This window comes from Leptinotarsa decemlineata, unplaced genomic scaffold (genome assembly GCF_025532065.1).
Source record: "Leptinotarsa decemlineata unplaced genomic scaffold, Ldec_3_MD MMD2_tig00000133_RagTag_RagTag, whole genome shotgun sequence".
Classification (NCBI taxonomy): domain Eukaryota; kingdom Metazoa; phylum Arthropoda; class Insecta; order Coleoptera; family Chrysomelidae; genus Leptinotarsa; species Leptinotarsa decemlineata.
The window spans coordinates 4,613,997-4,637,091 of NW_027412542.1; the positions used below are offsets into that span (position 1 = coordinate 4,613,997).

The following is a 23,095-nucleotide window of genomic DNA, read 5'->3' on the forward strand; positions in this document are numbered from 1 at the left end:
TCAATCATTTACCACTAGAAATGAGATCTGCAAATCTAAGTAACATTCATTTCAAAAAGGCGGTGAAGAGCCTACTTGTTGATAGACCATATTATAGTTTTGAATAGTATTTTAGCGAATCCTTTCAACAATATATAAGTAATATATTAGCAATTTATTCTTTGTACTATCACTTTATACATGGTGGTATTTTATCTATACATTTTTGGAACTTTTTTATATCTACATTTATATTTTTTTAGTACTTTCTCTATATTAACATTGTATTTCTTGAATTTTGTCAATAGATGCAAATCTTCGGACAATAAAGTATATTCCGCGACTTATTCCGTCGCGAATGTTCGTGAGGCGTCTCCTTCTACTGTGTGGAGACTTTTGAAGAGGAATAGGTATCATCCATACAAAATTAAAATGGTACACCAATCAACTGAAGATGACCCTGATCGAAGAACAGAATTCTGCGAAATCATGACGGAAACCATTGCAAGGCGTCCTACTTATCTCCACAATATTTGTTTTAGTGACAAATGTACATTTTTTTAAACGGCAATGTTCACAGACAAAATTGATGTTATTGGAGTTACACCAACCCTCACGTTTTGCGGAAAACACATACTCAATATCCAGAAAAAATTAACGTTTGGGCAGGAATACTGGGAAACCATATTGTAGGACCTCTATTTATTGATCAAAATTTAACAGGGGAACTGTATTTGAATATGATGGACACTACTGTTGACCCTCTCATCACTGAAATTGTCGCAGCGAATCCTAATGAATTAGATATGGATATTGTATTCCAACAAGATGGAGCACCACCACATTACTCTAGACAAGTAAGAAACTATTTGGATACTACTTTTCCCGGTCCTTGAATTGGCCGTCGAGGTCCTACAGAATGACCAGCCCGCTCGCCAGATTGGACAGATGTTCGGCGTGAAATATCGGATAGGCAGTGCATATGTCAAGAAGTTCAAGGTAACCATTTCGAGCATCTTCTGAACTGACCTCAATCTTATTACCTCATATTATGTAGTTGAATGTCAATATATTCAGGCAACTATTAAAAGTAGTAGTAGTTGAGGATATTGACATTATATTCTAGGGTTGTGAAGCGTTCGTCAGTAGCTTTTTATTAATTTTTTTTTCCAGATGCTGACCAGTCGCAATCTTGAAAGTTTCATCTGTCAATTTCACTTCAAAATAAAGTATTCATGCATTGATTTCATTATCCCAAATTTAAATTTTTTGAGTTGACCCGTTCAAAAAATAAAAGGGGAGGGGGGACATTAACAAAATTCCCTGTATGATGAGCAACAAAGGTACAAGTATCGGAGTAGGTACTCCAGTTCAATGTTTTGAAAAGCAGAAATATATCTACCATTTTCTTAGTTAGACAGGATGATAATAACTAGAGAGGTACACCTCTAACATGGTAACACTTTAACTCATGAAGAGACAATGTGAGAGGCACGTTGTTTTCGATTATCTTCAGTAAAGCCCAAGAGGGGAATCATGTAAATTTTTCTGAAACTGCAGTGAATTTTCTATCAATATATTTTATACCCAACACTAAACAGTTTGTCAGATTCACGAATTATTTCTTCTTTCTATGTTTGAAGTTGAAACAACTTCATACCCCAAATGACACAGGTTCAGTGAAAAATTTGATAACCACTATCACTGATCATATATTTCTGGAGATTATGATACTGAACATTTCAAAACAATTGAATTATTATGATAAGCAGGGCCGTCGGCATGGGGTGATAGGGGAAGCCTCCCCCCTGCTTTTTCGACTTGGGAAAAAGTTGGAAAATTTTGGGCCGTGAAGATAGAAAAAAAAAATAGTAAAAAAATGAATGAAAATTAAAAAAATAAACATGAGAGAAAAGAAAAGGAGAGGTAATAAGAAAAGGGAAAGAACCAGGAGAAGGTTGGGATTTCCCAACATGCATAACTTGGAGATCCCATACTTTGAAATTCTGAGTTGTTTGAAAACTTCAAAAAAAGTTTATTTTTTACAAATAAGAGAACAGTCCTGAACAGTCCACAAATTTTGAAGTGACAAATTTCCCAACTTTTTGCTGTTTTTTCGACTTGGAAAAGTTGAGAAATTTTAGGCCGTGAGCATTCAGCCAATCTTTGGATAGCTAAGTAAGAAAATCAATATATTATAGTAGTAACTAATCCCTCGGCTTTCATTTTTTCGAAAGTTGGGAAATTTTGCTGGTAGGGTTGGGTAAATTTGGCTTCCTTCCCCCCGGTTTTTCTTTTCGCTACGGCCCTGATGATAAGTGATGTTCCGACCTAAAACGACGTAGTGATTAGTCCGTATCCATTATAAGAGCAAACTTTTCAAACTATCATAATTTGTCGCTTTAATGTTATGTCGCGAAGTCGAAAGTTTTCCTGGCACGATTCTAATACAAGGATTATGCTAAATATCCGCATCCACATAGCTTTTTTGCGTGATAATTTCCATACAAAATGGGATCACGTCCGTTGTCTTGAACGATAAAATTTAGTAAATTAAATGTATCAGGTATAAAACTCAAAGAGAAAACACGTTCAAGACTTTGCTTCAAAATTGCTGCCTTCTAGAGAAATTAACATTTCAAGGACTGAACGGGATAATATCCCGTTCATGAATATATTATATTCACTCTCTCAATGAATACAATTTTTGTGAAGAAGTATTGAGTGTTTGTTGAAGTTTTCTGGATAAATGAAATGAAAAAGTTCTATGGAGAATCTGATCAGGTGAACCTAATAACAATGTGAAATGAAAAGTTGATATGCAAATTATACAGTGTGTTTATTAAACATGCAGCAAAAAATCAGGGGACTATTCTTTGGACTATTCTAAGGATATTTTGGTAGTTTTAAAATTATTAACGTAACCGAAATAAGAGTATAGCGTACTACACTGGACCTACCAAGTAATAAAAAATCTTACAATTCCGTTGGTACCCATCAACAACATTCCGATTACTGTAAACGACTGCAAACATTCAATTTGCTGGGTGTAACGCAACCAGAAACGATCCTGGTGTTTTTGAAAGAGTTCGGGAGTTCATGAGAAGAAGATTGGAGTCTCGCATCCAAGCGGGGGGTAGTCATTTTCAACAGTTACATTACATTACATGTAATTTTTGGTAATAAACTGTTATTGTAAAAATTCTTTTTCACTTCGTATCTTCGAAACAAAGCGTCCTATCAAAAATCATCAAAGATAGAATATCCTTAGATTAGTCCAAGGAATAATGCCTTGAATTCTTGCTGCATAATTAATAAACACCCGGTATAATTGACTTTCATCGATTCGTGCATGTTTCGTAAGTTTTTAGACGTAATAAATGTAAAGTCAACGTGACTTCTTGCAACCTTAAATTTAAAAACTAGAATTTTTCCTAATGAGACTATGGATCTCCTCAGAGATGGCAAAATCGGTGAAATACCCAAAAAAAACTTCTCATGGAATGTCACCCAGACACCAAAAATATGGCTGCGATAAAAAATATGGCGTTTTGTCAGTTTTTCCATTTTTCATCCCATGTACCTATATGGGAAAATTATCTTATTTTGATCTCACAAATAAACCATAAAAATTTCAGACAGTTCATTAACATTTCACATACTCTGTGTAGAAATTAACGTGTAGTAAAAATACCCAAATAAACAGAATTTTATTATATCTGTTCATTTTGTGCTTTTCTTTGTCTCCATGGAATCAGTTTCTGGTGCGGCGACGATGTTTACATAGATACGTAGATTAATTGAAGACTACATCCACCTCAATATTCATGAACTCAACTCCCAAATAATAATAGATACTAGTGACATTATTCTAGTTCCACTCACTGATCTGATAAACTCAATATTCATATCAGGAATATTTCCAGATTACTTTAAACTTTCCAAAATAACACCTTTGTTTAAAAAAGGTGATAGAAATAACATCAACAACTACCGTCCTACTTCCATTATCTCAGTTTTTGCGAAATTAATAGAAAACATTCAGACTAACAATCCTATTTGAAAAACCGCCTTCAAGCGGTAAGTATTTTCCTAATATATTTTTAAAACAACGATAAAAATAAAAAGAACAATAAAAATTAATTGGCGCTCCGGGGAGACTTCATTGATTCCAGTGGCGCATTTGTTTTTCCAGCTGCATGAAAAACCCGGGAAAACGTGCAGTGGTAAGTATTGGAATTTCCATATCTGATTTCAAACGCAATGAACATGGTATTCCTCAAGGGTCAATATTAGGACCATTATTGTTTATAGTATACACCAACGATTCAAGTAACTATATGGTTCCGGTGAAAACTTATTCGTTTGCAGATGATACGACGTTCATATATTCTGGCAAACTGAGATCAGATCTGCACAGAATTCAAGAAGACTTAGATAATAAATCCGATAACTGGTTTGCAGCCAATAAACTCAAACTTAATAACGATAAATCACAGTATCTTTATCTTTCGTCTATGAATGCCAATAAAAACTCATTCTGAAAATTTTCTAGGAGTAACTCTGGATAGTGATCTATTGTGGAAACAGCAGCAGACTTCGTAGTAGTTGGGTTAAAGGCGCAAACGATACTAAAGGACGATATGGGGATATTTCGCCTCCAGTCAGAAATCCGGACTGCCAGGAAATCGCGAACACTGTCAGATACTCACTTCAGCGATTTTTACTCAGCAATTTCCGCTCGAAAACCGCGCTGGAAAAAACCGCTGTAAAATCCGAAGAATATCACCGGCCTAATGTGAATAATACAAATCGCGATCAACAATGGATATAACAGCAATTCAGATCGACAAAAATTGATGTGTCTTCTGAGCGCTGATTCACACAGACATTCGGTATCTGTTTCAGGAGGACTTACATGTCTTAAGGCGAAACATCGGTGTATACCAGTGAGAGTGACAGTGTTCCATGTAAGTGCAATTTATTACCATTCATTCAAAGTAGAACTCATGTGAATGATATCTGATTTTTATTCCACAACGAATGTTTGAAATACAAACTGAGTAGAGAAAATTATCTTCTGTATAATTCAGTGTTCATATAGAAGTAATTGTTTCGAAAGAATGTTTTTCTTTCGTGTAATTCAATGTTTATATGAAAGTAGCTGTTTCAGGAGGACTTTCTTTCAGTTTGTGTCTGAAAGTTACTTCTTTGCATGATCTACACATCCATGTTACTTATTTTCAAATTGATTACTTTCTTCCTTTCTTTGAAAGATTCCCCCATCCTTTTTTTTTGTATCAAGATGGAGTAGTAGAAAGCCAAAAACTTTCTTTCCGAAAAATTAATCACCCCTAAAAATATAATTGATATGAACAAACCAATATCGAAATTCCGGGTAGAGCCAGTTATAAAATTCTACACATGTTATGAAAAACGTCTACCTAATTTTATTTTTCCGTTACTTACTAGGTAGGACACCACTCAACAAGTATAGCATAATTTATAGTCAGCCCGCAAAAAACAATATCTACATAAAGTTTTGCTAACTCCGAATAGCAATTATGAAATTCAATACATGTGAGGTTGTTCCATGAACTAAAAATAACATTATTGAATCATTTACTCTGGTTTCCATTTGGAATGAATTATTACTCACAAGCGAGCTTTTAGGGTTGCTACTTATTCTACCATATTATACGTGTGACCGACGGTATTGCCTTATTTATCAAGGAGGGTAATTTTTCAATACCTGTCAACTGACTGCCATAAATTTGTGAAAGTTTAGGGGTTTTATGGTATTAGGAATATCGACATTTTCCACATTCTGAAATGTTTGTGCTTTCTCTCGAATTTCTGGACACGTGTAGGATTTCACGACCGGTTTCTAACAAATCATTTGTGTACAAACAAAATTACATTTACATATATTTATAGATATATATATTTCTACAAATTCACTTGCTTACATGTACTTTTATAAACCAATCAGAAAATTATTAAGAGTACCTACCCACAAATAGCAAACTCCACTTATACGTCATAACTTTCTAGTAAGGCTGGTATCTTTGCCACCGAGGTCGTGAAGAACGCATAATTGCAACGGGAAATCTTCGGGGACTTTGGTAGGTCCTAGGACCTGGGGAGTTGGCGAAGGCAACATCATTTCTCTGCAAGTTATGAATACCGTAATTTCCTGTGCTTCCACGACCCCTGACCACTTGGCTGCTCCTCATCACGATATTGTCTCCTGTTGGCAAAACTCTGCTCAGAACGATTTTTGTTTCATTTATCTTCGGATTTGTCATTTTCAGTAGATTGTCCACAACTTCTCCAGAATTATATCTTATAATGAAGAAACCTTTCCTCTGCTTTTTGATAATGTCATACGGCATTGTAACCTCCAACATTTTGCCAAACTGGTCGAAATAATTTAAAATGTCATTGTCGGTCAAATTCGACGTTAATCCTGCTACCACTATGGTATCTCCTTTAGGTTCGGCTGTTGTGTCCTTTCTAGTACTGTCCCTGCCGATTATTTCACTAAAATCACCTTGATTTTCCTTGTTAGTGACAATACTCTCTGAACTATCACCATCATTCATATTATGTGATGTGATGTGATTTTCCATATTGATTTTGATTATAATATGAAATGGCAATTTTTAGATGAAGTACACACTCGAAGTTATAACTGAAACTAACTCTAATTTCCCATGGTCACTCCCTTTTATTTTCGAAAATTAATTTTAGGTACATTCATTAATAGGTACATTATGAAGTTGTTCCATGTGTTCCGGGTAATCTCAATAAAATTGTACCTAGAATACCTTTACCCAATTTACCTGAATTTAATTGCCAGGTATCGATGAAGAATAGTTGATATTGACATAATATTGAAAATTTTAGAATCGATACAATATCACATTGTGAAGAAAATACGTATGAAATTGAATTATTTTTAAATATAAATTCATAAAAAAAATATTTTTTATCAGATGATAGCAAAGTATCAGCGTTAACTCGATTTGTCTTGGATATTATCAATGGTATTCAGGACAATTCACAATATACTTGTAAACTAGTATATTAATTACTAAAAAAATCTTAGCCAGTTATTGCAATATATTACTAAATATCTTAAATTATAAATGAAAATAATAAATGTTTCAATATAAATTTCACAATTTATTGATTGATTAATTTTTTGATGTTCCTTATTTTCACATGTTATATTTTCGTCCTCGAAACAAGTTCTTGCACTTATCGCATAAGTTCATTATTCCCTTCCACCATGTACTCATCAGTGTATTCAAAATGTTGCAGTGAATAAAGTTATTATTATTATTATTGAAAAAAATTAAATAAAAAATTTTATATTGCTACTCAGTGCTTAGCAAATATCAATATTGGTACACCCTCTTAAAAATTTTTCTTGCCGTGCTCGAGATATCTCGTTTGTTTCTGTGTGCATTTGGTTCATTTGTAATCCTTGGCATATACTTTTACAAACGAATGCTATTTTTGAATGGGAATATTCACACCTAGCGTAAACATGTCCAATTAATTTATCCTTCACCTTTTCAATAAATAAACACTGGTGTAGTATTTATAGTGTTTGCATAGTCTTAGAAATTTAATGTCAATGGAATTACATTGGGTAAACACTTTGTACACGCTGGTTCGATAAGAGAACATGAGTTTATGAAGCCAAAACTAACTGGAATATCGATATATTGATTGATTAACTTACATGAATTTCCCCTGTAAACAATCGAGCTATTGAAATTCGATTGAAGTATGCATGAAAAGAAATGTTTGCTACAGAAATAATTTCAGTATTGTTCACTTTATGTGAGATTTTTCACTAAACGAAGCCTCAACACTTGTATATACAATTAATTTTTCAGGCATATTTTCTCAGGGTATGTACATGAATAGAAACCTCATCAGCTAATATTTGAACTTATACAATAAAAGGAAAAACAATGTTACAATAGTTGATACAATGCAGTATAAAGAACTTACTTGTGCAATAAATGGATCATAAGTAAGTTTTTATCCTTATTTTGAATTAATGTATACTTAATGATTTCAATTTCGATGGTAATATATTGTAGATAATTCAGTGATTTTTTCTTATATTTGGTTAGGCGGAACCTGTTTGATCTCAGGTTATCTGAGATCATAGCTATCATAGCAGTTGTGTCAAGGAGAGTTGAACTGATGAATTTTTTTGGAATGACTGAATATTTTCAAGATGTTACATTTTCTGAAATATCACATCGAAATTTAATTTCCATCAGTATCGTTTCCAATTGTGTAGAACCAGTTTAGAATAAAATGTAAGTGATACTTACTCAGATATTCATTTTGAAACAGAGTTTATAACAATTTTGAAACCGAACTTTATATTTTTTCATCAATAGAAATATTACACAGTGGCAAAAACTGAAACTGTATTTCGTCTAAACTCGAGACGTACATAGGAAATATTTGGATCTGAACCCCTTACTGTCGTTCAATAAAATTCTACGTCTATTATGTGACTGACTTACTGGGATGAATTCTCCATTATCAAAAAAGGCATTGATATCTGGTTAGCTTCCTTGACCTTTTTTAAGAAACTTTCATAGGACATTCACGGATTCCTATTTAGTGTGATCGCAAACAAAATGGCAAATCGAGTAGAAAATAAAAAGTAAAATATTAAAAAAATCCAAAGAAAAACGAAGGTTCTGTACATGTCTCGTACAGAGTGGTTTGTGAAGTGAGATGCATCTAACTTCAAACTTTCTTGTTCTTTTATTATATTCTTGTCATGGGCGTATCTTTCAGATATAAAGTCGCTACTTTGTAAATTCTCCCGCCTTTCCAAAAAGTATTGATGCTTTGCATGCTATCAAGTTATTCAAGTCGAGTCAAAAATGTTTATTAGCTTCAAAGTTAATTACAAAATATTGTGAATGTGATTTGAAAGGGTTATATTTTTAGGAGTGATTAATTTTTGGGAAAGAAAGTTTTTGGCTTTCTACTACTCCATCTGATACAAAAAAAATGGATGAAAGTATACAAAAACAATACAATATGTTCCATTATTTTATATTTTATAATGGAAAAGAAAAAGAATTATCGCGTGTTGTTAATGAAAGGAATGGTCACACTGACATAATAATAATGTTTTTTTTTTAATTTTCTACCATAAAAATTTTCATTATTACTAATAGGTCATTGTGACCATTCCTTTCATTAACAACACGTGATGATTCCTTTTCTTTTTCATTATGAAATATAAAATAATAAAAAACATTTTCTTCTCCAGGTAAGTTCTTTATACTGCATTGTATCAACTATTGTAACATTGTTTTTCCTTTTATTGTATAAGTTTAAATATTAGCTGATGATGAACCCATATAGGTTCGAAGCATGTTCTAATTGATGGTTTTACTGCACTAACATCAAATGATGACATTAAATTGTGGAGACGACTTTGAGTTTTATTCCTCGCAAAGTATTAATTTGTGCTTTCTAAATCAACCTAATCTAATTAGGATTCGCATGAAATGCCAATATTGTACCTGTTTTTATAGAAGTAACACTTCAAATGTATTTTGAATTCCTAATAGGTAACTTTGATTTCAAAACATTTGTACTGTCTCTTTTTCGTGCAGAAGGTTTTTATTCATGTACAGAATAATATATTTCATACCCTGAGAAAATATGCCTGAAAAATCAATTGTATATACAAGTGTTGAGGCTTCGTTTAGTGAAAAATCTCACATAAAGTGAACAATACTGAAATTATTTCTGTAGCAAACATTTCTTTTCATGCATACTTCAATCGAATTTCAATAGCTCGATTGTTTACAGGGGAAATTCATGTAAGTTATATCAATCAATATATCGATATTCCAGTTAGTTTTGGCTTCATAAACTCATGTTCTCTTATTGAACCAGCGGGTACAAAGTGTTTACCCAATGTAATTCCATTGACATTAAATTTCTAAGACGATGCAAACACTATAAATACTACACCAGTGTTTATTTACTGAAAAGGTGAAGGATAAATTAATTGGACATGTTTACGCTAGGTGTGAATATTCCCATTCAAAAATAGCATTCGTTTGTAAAAGTATATGCCAAGGATTACAAATGAACCAAATGCACACAGAAATAAACGAGATATTTCGAGAACGGCAGGAAAAATTTTTAAGAGGGTGTACCAATATTGATATTTGCTAAGCACTGAGTAGCAATATGAAATTTTTTATTTAATTTTTTTCAATAATAATAATAATAACTTTATTCACTGCAATATTTTGAATACACTGATGAGTACATGGTGGAAAGGAATAATGAACTTATGCGATAAGTGCAAGAACTTGTTTCGAGGACGAAAATATAACATGTGAAAATAAGAAACATCAAAAAATTAATCAATCAATAAATTGTGAAATTTATATTGAAACATTTATTATTTTCATTTATAATTTAAGATATTTAGTAATATATTGCAATAACTGGCTAAGATTTTTTTAGTAATTAATATACTAGTTTACAAGTATATTGTGAATTGTCCTGAATACCATTGATAATATCCAAGACAAATCGAGTTAACGCTGATACTTTGCTATCATCTGATAAAAAATATTTTTTTTATGAATTTATATTTAAAAATAATTCAATTTCATACGTATTTTCTTCACAATGTGATATTGTATCGATTCTAAAATTTTCAATATTATGTCAATATCAACTATTCTTCATCGATACCTGGCAATTAAATTCAGGTAAATTGGGTAAAGGTATTCTAGGTACAATTTTATTGAGATTACCCGGAACACATGGAAAAACTTCATAATGTACCTATTAATGAATGTACCTAAAATTAATTTTCGAAAATAAAAGGGAGTGACCATGGGAAATTAGAGTTAGTTTCAGTTATAACTTCGAGTGTGTACTTCATCTAAAAATTGCCATTTCATATTATAATCAAAATCAATATGGAAAATCACATCACATCACATAATATGAATGATGGTGATAGTTCAGAGAGTATTGTCACTAACAAGGAAAATCAAGGTGATTTTAGTGAAATAATCGGCAGGGACAGTACTAGAAAGGACACAACAGCCGAACCTAAAGGAGATACCATAGTGGTAGCAGGATTAACGTCGAATTTGACCGACAATGACATTTTAAATTATTTCGACCAGTTTGGCAAAATGTTGGAGGTTACAATGCCGTATGACATTATCAAAAAGCAGAGGAAAGGTTTCTTCATTATAAGATATGATTCTGGAGAAGTTGTGGACAATCTACTGAAAATGACAAATCCGAAGATAAATGAAACAAAAATCGTTCTGAGCAGAGTTTTGCCAACAGGAGACAATATCGTGATGAGGAGCAGCCAAGTGGTCAGGGGTCGTGGAAGCACAGGAAATTACGGTATTCATAACTTGCAGAGAAACGATGTTGCCTTCGCCAACTCCCCAGGTCCTAGGACCTACCAAAGTCCTCGAAGATTTCCCGTTGCAATTATGCGTTCTTCACGACCACGGTGGCAAAGATACCAGCCTTACTAGAAAGTTATGACGTATAAGTGGAGTTTGCTATTTGTGGGTAGGTACTCTTAATAATTTTCTGATTGGTTTATAAAAGTACATGTAAGCAAGTGAATTTGTAGAAATATATATATCTATAAATATATGTAAATGTAATTTTGTTCGTACACTCAAAGTCGACGAGTTCTTCAGATGATAACACACCACCATTTTTGCCTACAAACATTAATATGTAAATATTTCCAATTGAAGTGTTACAACTAACTATTTCAATTGTGTATGAATGAATAAACATATATAGTTACTAGAAGCAACAAGTTTGCGATACAATAATAGGGTGGATAGGATAGATTAGGATAAGCAAAATAACTATCTAGATGTACTGTAGACAAGACAAGATTTATTCTAACTGTTCTGTTTGAATCGTAATGAATTAATTTTACAAAATAGCAATATTCCACATCGGTAGGTATTTAGAGAAGGGGTTTCAGATTTCGCTATTGTAGGGATGAACAAAGGTTTGGCTTGATATAGGTAGGAGAGATCATAAAAGTGGGTAATTCCCAAGTTAAGGGATACCAGGAGTAATTCAGGAATTGAAAATGTACGGATTGCTTGAGAAAAGATGTTTGGAAATATTGAATTTTATGAGCATAAATAACTGGATTAGAAAGACCAGTACATTTGAGACCAACTGGAAAACCCCGATTATGAATAATGAAAAATTAAATAACTTAAACAAGATTAGTTAACAATATAAAAAATGAGCATAATGAAATAAAACAATCTGTTCTGTTGTACAAATTTAGAGCTGGCAACTCTAGGCTAAATGCTAAAAAATTTAGATTCACTTGAAAAAACATAATAATTTCGATATCAAGCTTTTGAGATCGATCAGAAGTAGTTAACGAGATATATGGATTTTTCCCGAAATATGAGTTATTCTTTAAGGAAAGTGAACTGTGTGACCTAAAACTGTAAATTAATTCATCTTTACTAATTCAAAGGTCATATGAAGTTCCTGAAAGGAATTCCTTATTCCAAGGGTTAATAATACAAATTTCGACAAATTCCAAGTTCCGAAGATTTTGGTAAAACAAACTGAAATAAAAATTGAATCGGGTATCTACTTACTAACACGGGTTGTTAGGAATCACACGTTAAAAGGTAAAACCTCCTTAGTCCTTAGCTCGCACAAGTTTCAACTTCTGAGAGGGTTGTCGTTTGTAGGGATGCGATATCTGGTTAACGGAACAAACATATTTTAAACATAACAACAACCACATATCTAAGATAGATCTAGATGGCACTATCAGGAACTGGATCATGAATGCAACTTTTTGGGCTTTCCTGTCATCTATTGAATAACTTTCACATAATAGTTCTTCCAGTGAATCAATTCGGTGCGAAAATAATTCAAGTTCAAACGAACGTCTTTTATGATTCGATATAGTATTGATTCTCCTCTGATAAAGTCTTCCGCAGTTGCACATGAAATGTTAGGCATAAAAACCAGCGGACCATAGCTAAGAAACGCAAAAACAGCAAATGATTTGTTAGAAACCGATCGTGAAATCCTACACGTGTCCAGAAATTCGAGAGAAAGCACAAACATTTCAGAATGTGGAAAATGTCGATATTCCTAATACCATAAAACCCTTAAACTTTCACAAATTTATGGCAGTCAGTTGACAGGTATTGAAAAATTACCCTCCTTGATAAATAAGGCAATACCGTCGGTCACACGTATAATATGGTAGAATAAGTAGCAACCCTAAAAGCTCGCTTGTGAATAATAATTCATTCCAAATCGAAACCAGAGTAAATGATTCAATAATGTTATTTTTAGTTCATGGAACAACCTCACATGTATTGAATTTCATAATTGCTATTCGGAGTTAGCAAAACTTTATGTAGATATTATTTTTTGCGGGCCGACTAAATTATGCTATGATTGTTGAGTGCCCTGCCTAGTAAGTAACTGAAAAATAAAATAAGGTAGACGTTTTTCATAGCATGTGTGGAATTTTATAACTGGCTCTACCCTGAATTTTGATATTGGTTTGTTCGTATCAATATTATTATTTGAATTGAAGGGGTTATATTTTTAGGAGTGATAAATTTTTGGGAAAGAACGTTTTTGGCTCTCTACTACTCCATCTTGATACAAAAAAAGGGATGAAGGAATCTTCCAAAGAAAGGAAGAAAATAATCAATTTAAAAATGAGTAACATGGATGTGTAGATCATGCAAAGAAGTAACTTTCAGACACAAACTGAAAGAAAGTCCTCCTGAAACAGATACTTCCATATAAACATTGAATTACACGAAAGAAAAAAATTCTTTTTGCCATTTGTCGTTTTGAGACAAAAATCGCGGCGTTTTTAAATGAAATGGCGCCTTTGCTCAATCGTTTCTTGTCTAGTGTTAGGTTCAATCGATGAGTCGACATCTTCCTACACAAACAAGTGTGACTGTATAAAAAAATGGATCCAGTTATTGCATGTATATTTCTTCAAAAACACATGAATGAAAATGGAGAAAAGGGAAAGATGAATGTCTGTGTGAATCAGCGCTCAGAAGACACATCAATTTTTGTCGATCTGAATTGCTGTTATATCCATTATATCCACAGCGGTTTTTTCCAGCGCGGTTTCGAGCGGAAATTGCTGAGTAAAAATCGCTATAGTGAGTATCTGACAGTGTCCGCGATTTCCGGGCAGTCCGGATTTCTGACTGGAGGCGAAATATTCCCATATCGTCCTTTAGTATCGTTCGCGCCTTCAACCCAACTACTACGAAGTCTGCTGCTGTTGCTGCGACATTTCAACATTAAATGGTGGTATTCCTTTACACTTTAGAAGCAGAAGGCGCTCTTGCTGGATGACGCCACCCAAGGAGGTACGACGTGTACCGAAAGAGGAACCAGGAAGAAAGGCTTTTGTCCAACAAACAAGGGTGATTTTCTACGCTATGAATTAAAGTTTCCACTTCCATGCCCGAATCGCAACTGAAAAACTGCTCGGAAATAGCCAACACTGTCCCATTCGTTCACCTGGGTCCCCCCTCTACTTGGTCGCCTTTACCCTCCGAATGTCGCTCTCAATCTGACGACCGGTGGACTGTAAGAATTTGCCGCCGTCAAAAATCACAAACTCTGTCATCTTCCATTCAAATGCAGGGATTGGCATAAAAATAAAAAAATCCGCTCGGAAACCGCGTTGGGAAAAGCCGCTCGGAAATCGCGAAGTATGTCACCGGCCTAAGACAAAGGAACATTTATAAGTTGGCGGATCATGCTGTTAAATGCTAATACTTTCGTGTTTTGTTATGGATGGGTGGAAGGATTATAATGAAAATATCTGGTGAATCATATTTACAAAAATCAAACGAAGATCCGGAGATTGTGAAAATTATTACATTCAAAAATTAACAATGTCTGATGAACAAACAAAATGATTTGAATAATTCATCTCTGTTGAAGCTGTTCTTAACAAAAAATTCTCACCTTGAGAAGTAGAATTAGAAACCTCTGGTGTAAAATGAATCTAATGACAACACTTTTTCCTAATTAGAACAAAAATACCATCTCTCGACGTGCGTCTCGTTAGAGAAGTCTTTACAGAACCGTTATAGTGCTACAGCTATAGTGCAACCTTGCCTAGCTATATGGATTATTGTAACCGCTCCGAGACATTACCGAAATTTCCTGGTTGCTTATTTCCAGGTTTTTCCAATTCTTCTGATCTTCAAATATACTAGAAAAGAATATGGATGGGAAAGATTGAGGAAGAGAAAAGAAGAGGGGGGAAATAAAAGAAAGTGAGAAGGACACTGATCCATCATTAAGCTCAATTCAAGTCAGTTAATGTGCCCGAAAATGAAACGAAATCAATTGCTTTCTTTGTTTCGCTGAAAGTTTCCACTTTTTTTTGTATGAAGATGGAGAAGAGGAAAGCCTTCCTTTCCTAACAATGAATTCGAAAAAATACTCATCATTTGATAAAATTACATATGTCTATTGACTCATTCGATTGAAAGATAGAGAAGAACGAATAAACACGAACGAATAAAACGGATAATATGTTCCTTTCCTTCGAGACTTCATTCTCGTGAAGTTAATTTCACGATGTCACGGATTAGAGGCGAGTCCTCTTTCACTTCGATCGCAGAGTAAATGGAAAAACGGCTCATTTGAATCACGTACTAGGAAAAAAAGAAAACAGATCTATCTGCCCACTGAAACCATCAATATTTATCAAGACGTATACAAGAAAAAACGTTTCAATTCAGCTTTTTCCAATAATGGTTAGATTTCTACCGTACTTCTATCGATATGGATTATATCAACGTCCACACAATGTTATGACTGTTTGCGAACATAACAAACTTAACATGTGTGTTTTGTCTGATATTTCAATCCATACTTTTCATTATTGAATCGAAGAACTGATTTAATAATTACAACGCAAATAACAAATTGAATCAAAAGAAATATCGAGTACTAAACTCTCAAAATTAATCGATATTTTCTATATGTTCAAAAATCTGTTTTTTCGATAACCATCTCTCACACCCCTGCGACCGACAATTGAAATAAAATCCAAAAATGCGCCCAAGACGCTGAAGATTTTTCTTAAACATATTTTGTTTTTTTTTTCTGTTTCGATAATGTAAGGACCAAAGATGATTGATGTAAGCTATGGATGTGGTGTGAACTATCAATAAAAATTATGATACAAAAACAAAACTATGTCATTTTGTACATATTTCCCCTAATGATATTATTATCATTTACAACTATTTTTTAACAGACAAAATTAGGTAAGATGATACACTGGTAGAATGTAAACGGAAGATATTTCGTTCTTTATCAATAACTGTTAGCAGTCAAACCATTGTTTCACATATTGAGCAATAATTACTTTGAGAACATCTCATGAATGTGAGGTATTATCGGCAAAACTAACTGAGTACCCCTAGTATGAATATGTAGGGTAGAGGTTAACCCTGTTATATACTGCTTCTCTTCTGATTTAGTTTTTTACAATTTTTGTATAGAGGTTTGTTAATTTTTCAGGGTGACTCTTCCAACAACTTTTGTCATTGACATTTTTTTAAACATATGTGGTGCTTAGAACTATTCGTGGATACTGTGTGGCTCTCTCGGAGACCCGAGAAATATAAAAACCATCTATTTCTTATGAATGACTTGAATCTCTATAACTCAGAGTAGAAGAATTTTCATCATTTTCCAGTAAACCTCAAAGAAATGAATGGTTGTTGTCGGTATGTAATTCGTGATAGACGAAAATCCAGAGAATAACAGGACGTGCAGTGCCCAAAGACTTGAATAGGATACAACACTTCGTTTATCAATCTCAACCAAGAGGTATTTATTAGGTATTTGCTAAGAAAGTGGTTGTTTTCCGACAAGCATGGATAATTTTTCGAATTTTATTCGAAAAATTTACTCTCTTTGCGTTAACTTTCTCCCTTAACAGTCATTGATTGTTTTGAAGCCTACGAGATCAAGTGGGAATATATGTAGATTCAACGGAAAAGAGGATTGACACCTGGCCCTAGTAATCCACTTCTTTCTGAAAGAAAATGAATCATTTGTGAAAATCCATTAACAACTAATTCGTCACCAATTGTAACAGTGATGATGCGAATTGAATAGTAAACAACATCAATTAATAGCTAATTTGTAACTCAAATAGCTGATAAATCATTTCGCCTCGCAGATGGCTCAATTACTTGGTGAATTCGTTACGAAATTCGTCTTGTATTTGAATATTGGCATTAGAAATCTTGGCCATCAAAATTCATAAATGACATATTGGAAATGAAAATTTTTTTTAAATTTACATCATTTAAAAGATGCAATTTACAGCTTGGTGTTTATGTTGTTTGGGGAATTGATGAGAAGAGAAAGCTCAACATCAAAAGATGCTTTCTCTGTACTGTACTGAGGATACAAGAGCGAAAGAATGATGCGAAAATTGGTAAAAATTGGATTTTTGAGGGATGCACCAAAACAAGGTAGACCTTTCAGCTCCTGAAAATATTCAATAATTAATCTATATAATTTTATTAGCAGCTTTACAGTAAGGGACTACCTGATGATTTAAATACAGGAGTCATCTCTATCAATCATTTTTGACAAAAAAACTGAATTCTGCGAGTACAAGATGGGCCGAAGAATAGAAATACCAATTTCATATCTCAATTTTTGGAATGATGGAAAACCACACTGGATGCAAGAACAGCATACGCAACGATCCCAAATATCAATGAAAGGGCTGGTATTGTGCTAAATACAACATTGAGTCAGTTCATACTGTTCTGATGAAATTCCTGAGATGACCTAGGGTTTTCCCGACATTCAAACAGCCAATACTTTTAACTGCATAAAATGGTGTCAACATTTTGCTACAATTGTACGCAGAACCTTTCCCGATTGGCGTATAGGAAGAAACGAAACAATGGAATGGCCCACTAGATCACCTGATCATAGTTCATTATACCTTTTATGGGGCTATTTGAAAGCAGGGTTGTAACGCATGTGCTTCCGCAATGACTGAGCTATCGCATTAAACGAATCTACCCATCAGCCACAAACTTGTATTTATAATTTCCGTCTGTGAAAAAATTAGTTATTGGGGTATATTCTCCTAATTTTTTTCTTAAAATGTCAAACATTTCGCGTAATAAAGATACATATACATACTTTAAAGAACGAAAAAGAATTACTTTCTGAAAGTAATTTTAAGAAAGACAGGTGAAAATAACTGACTAATTATACGATTATGTCTGTTGTTAACTATTCTAAAGTTCACTTAATGCTTGTGATATCACATCATCTCTCGAATGAAAATTGTTACAAAGATAGGTATTTTATGAGTAGCAAATATGGGTTTATGTGAAGTTGTGGCTTTTACTTTAGATAGACATCTGAGAGCCATTGAAACACGAATGTTAATATTGGGAAATGACCTGAATGATAAATAATTTATTAAAGAACACTAAGCGGATTTTGCGCAGTAAATACTAACTTGTTCAGATGGTACAGCATAGCAACCTGAGGAAACTTTTTCACTTGTAGGGCGTTGTAAGGGTATTATTGTTTTATGGATATTTCAATCTTTACATGATCAGACAAAAGTTGTAGTGAAAGTACGTCTAAATGTTTATTATCCTATGCTATAAGCATATTGCATATACCTATGCTAAATCATTAAAATAAAGCACCTTTGAGACAGGATTTAGGTACTGGGCAAGTCATTTATGAGATTCAAAACAAAAAGCGGGAAGTTTCGAATCAATCTCCAAAAATTACCGCCACTATCATGGGCCACTAGGTCTAAAATTTCATTTTCTTGGCAGTTCAATGTTGAATAGACGTTTCAGTAAAACTTTGAACTTGTTTAGGGTCCACAATGATGAATCGGCTGCATTTGGAAGAGTTCACATTTCTTATGATGTTTCCTTTGAAGAGAACAAAAATAATTCATTGAATTAATGAAAAGTGAGATACTCACGAATGTAATCTTTCTCCCCAAATTTTGGCTGCCCGGAAAATGGCGGATCATGAAAGTCGAAGCCGATGGAATCACTGTCCATGGCAAAGACTTTTGCACATTCTTCATCGAGTTGCACCTCCGGCACGTTGCTACTGCCATCATTCTGTAACAAATTATACGATAAGTAAGCGTAGCAAAAGTTTTCTGGAATTTGCATAATAATAATAATAATCATAATAATAATAACTTTATTCACAAAGTATATATATTAGGGTACAATCAATACAAAATATGTGAACAAAGTGGTTTGGCGATAATAGCAGAGCTCTTGTTTCGCAAGAAGTTATAAAGTATATGAATGTATATAAATATTTGTGAAAAAGTAAATATGGCGTTCATGTAGTAGAAACTGCAAAACATTTTATTGAATTTTGTGAATTTGGTGTTTCAGGTAAACAAATTACATTTCGGCTTGGGGTGAAATAGGCCGATTAAATACTAGAAAAATAGATAAAACCTAGGACAAATATTACACGTCCTATAAGAACAAAATATTAATGTACAAAAAGATAAAATCTTAGGAAATATGGATAAGATTATGCTACTCACAATACAGTATGACACAACTTTGGGATAAATTTGACTAAGACTGACTTATTTCACTCTAACACAGGGGTCGGCAACTAGTTTATTTTGGTTTCAAATCAAATTCTGAATTATAAAACACATGACGTAAAATTAATGTGTGAAATCACACCGACGGTCTTGAGCCAGTTTTTAATAGTTTGGTTCTCAATAGGAACATGAAATTAAAAGTATGCCTTCTAGGTGGCCATCCGGTTTTCTCGAAAGATATTTATTTTTCAAAAAATTAATCTTTGAGAAAGATGTTTCCGATACACATGTCGAGCCTAACATAGTGACCAAATTTATAGCCTGTATCTTGCAATGTTTGGTTTAAAATTTTTCAGTGGATACCGTTTTATATATTTACAAAGACACATCTTCTTGCAAATAAATTATCTCTATTTGAAGTCATGCCTTTGGCAGCCATATCTGTCCAGTCTACTGCTACATCAACTTCAAATGACGATTTAAGAAACGGAGACAGTTTGCCCATCTCTGCAGAGTCTTGGAATCTTGTAGCAAATTCTTTCCTGAAATCGGCAAGAAATTTTACAAACACTGCAATTCTTCTTTAGAGTTCTTTTTATATTGAAGAATTGTCGGAATATAAATAGATTCTTGTCTTGCGATATCTTTTTCAAAAATATCCAGCTTGCGACGAAAAGCAGACACGTTTTGTATCAGATGACATACTAATTTTCCATTTCCTTGTGATTGTGTTGAGCCTATTTGAATATTTCTATATCTATATCTTTAAAAAACGCTACGACCAGCATATCACGCTTGTTTGTGCTTTCTGGCTCCCTCCTTATCTAAGTTTTGCAAGGAGGTTACTTCTTCTTTTTTCAGCCAGAAACTTTCAATAACTTGACCTTTACTTAGCCAACGAACATTTGATCGTGTTGCAGATAAGTTAGAATACGCTGTCAGAGAGAAACTCCTTGAAATGCCGGTGCTGAAGAGCAGAATGAGATCTCATAAAATTATTCAACTTGACCCAGCTGTCCATCACTTCTTTCAGTGTAGCACTAAGTTTCCACTAAATTATGCACTGATACGATATTAGACCTGAGTTTTTATCCCTGATTTCCTTTACCACACCCTTTTCTTTGTCAATTATGGCTGGTGTCACATCAGTTGAAAGCGACACCATTGTATCTTAACTGATGTTAGATTTAGTAATAAATTCATCAGTGACCTTGAATAAATCTTCTCCTCGACTGTAACCTTTCAACGGCAATATTGCTAGCGACTCTTCCCTAAAAATTTGACACTAAATATTAAGAAATCTTACGAAAATTGACATGTGTTCATCATCAACAATGTCACATGATTCATCAAGTGCTATGGCGTAGCAAGGTGCTTATTACAGAAGTTCAAGAAGAGTGCTTTTAATTTAATATCGGCAGCAAACATTTCTGCGACAACATTTTTTTTTATTCAAAAAGTGCCATACATTTTCTCACCATCTCAGAATCTGAAAATGGTTTCTGCTGTTTATTAAGCGTACAGCACAGACGTAGCGCTGCTTTTGTGCATTTTTCATGCTCGCTTATGCAACGAACTAGTAATTTTGTGTTTGGATGGAGATATGGCTGGAGATATGGATGAAGTTTTTCCTTACGAGCCTTACTGCCAAAAGAAAAATTATTGTGAAATTGCTGATGAGTTGTTTCGTAGGGCCGCTTCAAATTACCACTCTTAACAATAGCGACAGTTTTATTGCTTATAATAAATGCACACTAGAACCGCTTAAGGCCTATTAGGCAGCGTAAAACAATATTGTTTAGTCTATTCTGCCAGAAACCTCTAACTTTCACTATCCACTTAACGATTTTTAGAATCCATATTAGCATAGGTACGAAAACATTATGAAAACGCGAAAAATCACAAAACAAATCACACACAGGGTAGATACGAAACTAATAAAACCATATCAGTTGTAGGTACTTGGTAATCAGAATGACTTGGCAACTTGAAATAAAATAAGTACATACTTAGTTGAATTCTATGTGGCTTAAAAATATTACTTCAAATAATAAAGGTATACTATGCCTTATCTACGTATTAATTTTTATACTTGGTATATAACACATTACAATATTTGGCAAACGGATCGCCTATTGCTGACCGTCGATCTAACACATTCGAGAATGTGTTTTCTTATTTGTTTTTTGAATATTGTTTTGTAATAAGAACTTTTTATTTTGTGAGGTACAGCGTTTTATAATTTAGTTGCCATGAAAGAATATGCTCTTTGTGAAATTGACTTTTTAACAGTAGGTTAGGTTAGTTGGTAGCGATGTCGTGTGTTATAGTCATGGTTTCGTGATGATGCTTCATTTTAGCTGAAATGATACTTCACGACTGTACAATAGTAATATAATTGTCTGATATCCATAACTTCACACTATTTATACAGGAGATCTGACGAGAAACGCGAATTTCTAGACACAATCAACTCTATTAATATCCTGTGTAATACCTCTACGGGATTGAGGTGTACACGCAGAGCTGATCCCCATGCTGTTATACCATATTTCAAATGGCTCTCCATTAGGGAACTATATAATTGTTTAAGTTCTTTGTGAGGAACGGAAGTTGTGAAACATTGTTTTCGTTATTTTATCAAATATTTCATATATATACGAAACATATAGAAAACTTTTTTTGACCTCCTTTTGAATACGATCTATATGGAATTTCGGACTTCCATTGTTCTACATGATCCGAAATATATCAAAGAACAAATAAAATTAGAATGAAAAGCTATAATATCAGTTATATTAAGCAATAATACCTGAAATGAAAATACAATGAAATAATCAAGATACAATATGAAAATGACTACTTGAATATGGATAACACGTGGGTCTTCTAGTAAGGCTGGTATCTTTGCCCATGTAGTTGTGAAGAACGCATAATTGCAACGGGAAATCTTCGAGGACTTTGGTAGGTTCTAGGAACCGAGGAGTTGGCGAAGTCAACATTATTTCTCTGCAAATTTTGAATGCCGTAACTTTCGCTTCCACGACCTCTGAATACTGGTGTATCTCAACATTGTTTCCTGTTGGCAAAGCTCTGCTCACAATGATTTCTGTTCCGTTGATCATCGGATTTGTAATTTTTAGCAGATTGTCTACAACTTCTTCAGAATTGTATCTTATAATGAAAAAACCTTCCCTCTGCTTTCTAATAGTATCATACGGCATTTTTACCTCCAACATTTTGCCAAACTGTTCAAAATAAGTTAAAATGTCATTGTCGGTCAGATTCGACGTTGATCCTTTTACCATTATGGTATCTCCTTTGGGTTCGGTGAGTTATCATCTTACTACCATTTGAGGTATATTTACTCAGAGTGAGAGTTTGATAATCCAATTTGAAAAATAAAAAAAA

General features: G+C 33.6%; 1 protein-coding gene across 4 annotated transcripts in view; it reads right to left on the reverse strand.

The window, feature by feature from the left end:
- Ae2 (anion exchange protein Ae2) overlaps window positions 1–23,095 on the reverse strand; it is a 276,285-nt gene that overhangs the window by 152,112 nt on the left and 101,078 nt on the right. For 2 of the 4 annotated variants that reach the window (XM_074172605.1, XM_074172606.1), the window contains exon 3: window positions 19,088–19,232. In XM_074172605.1, coding sequence (XP_074028706.1) covers window positions 19,088–19,232 — 145 coding nt within the window. Of the gene's footprint in view, window positions 1–8,339; window positions 8,496–8,537; window positions 8,632–19,087; window positions 19,233–23,095 lie in introns of those variants that run through there. The other 2 variants (XM_074172608.1, XM_074172607.1) reach the window with 2 other exon arrangements.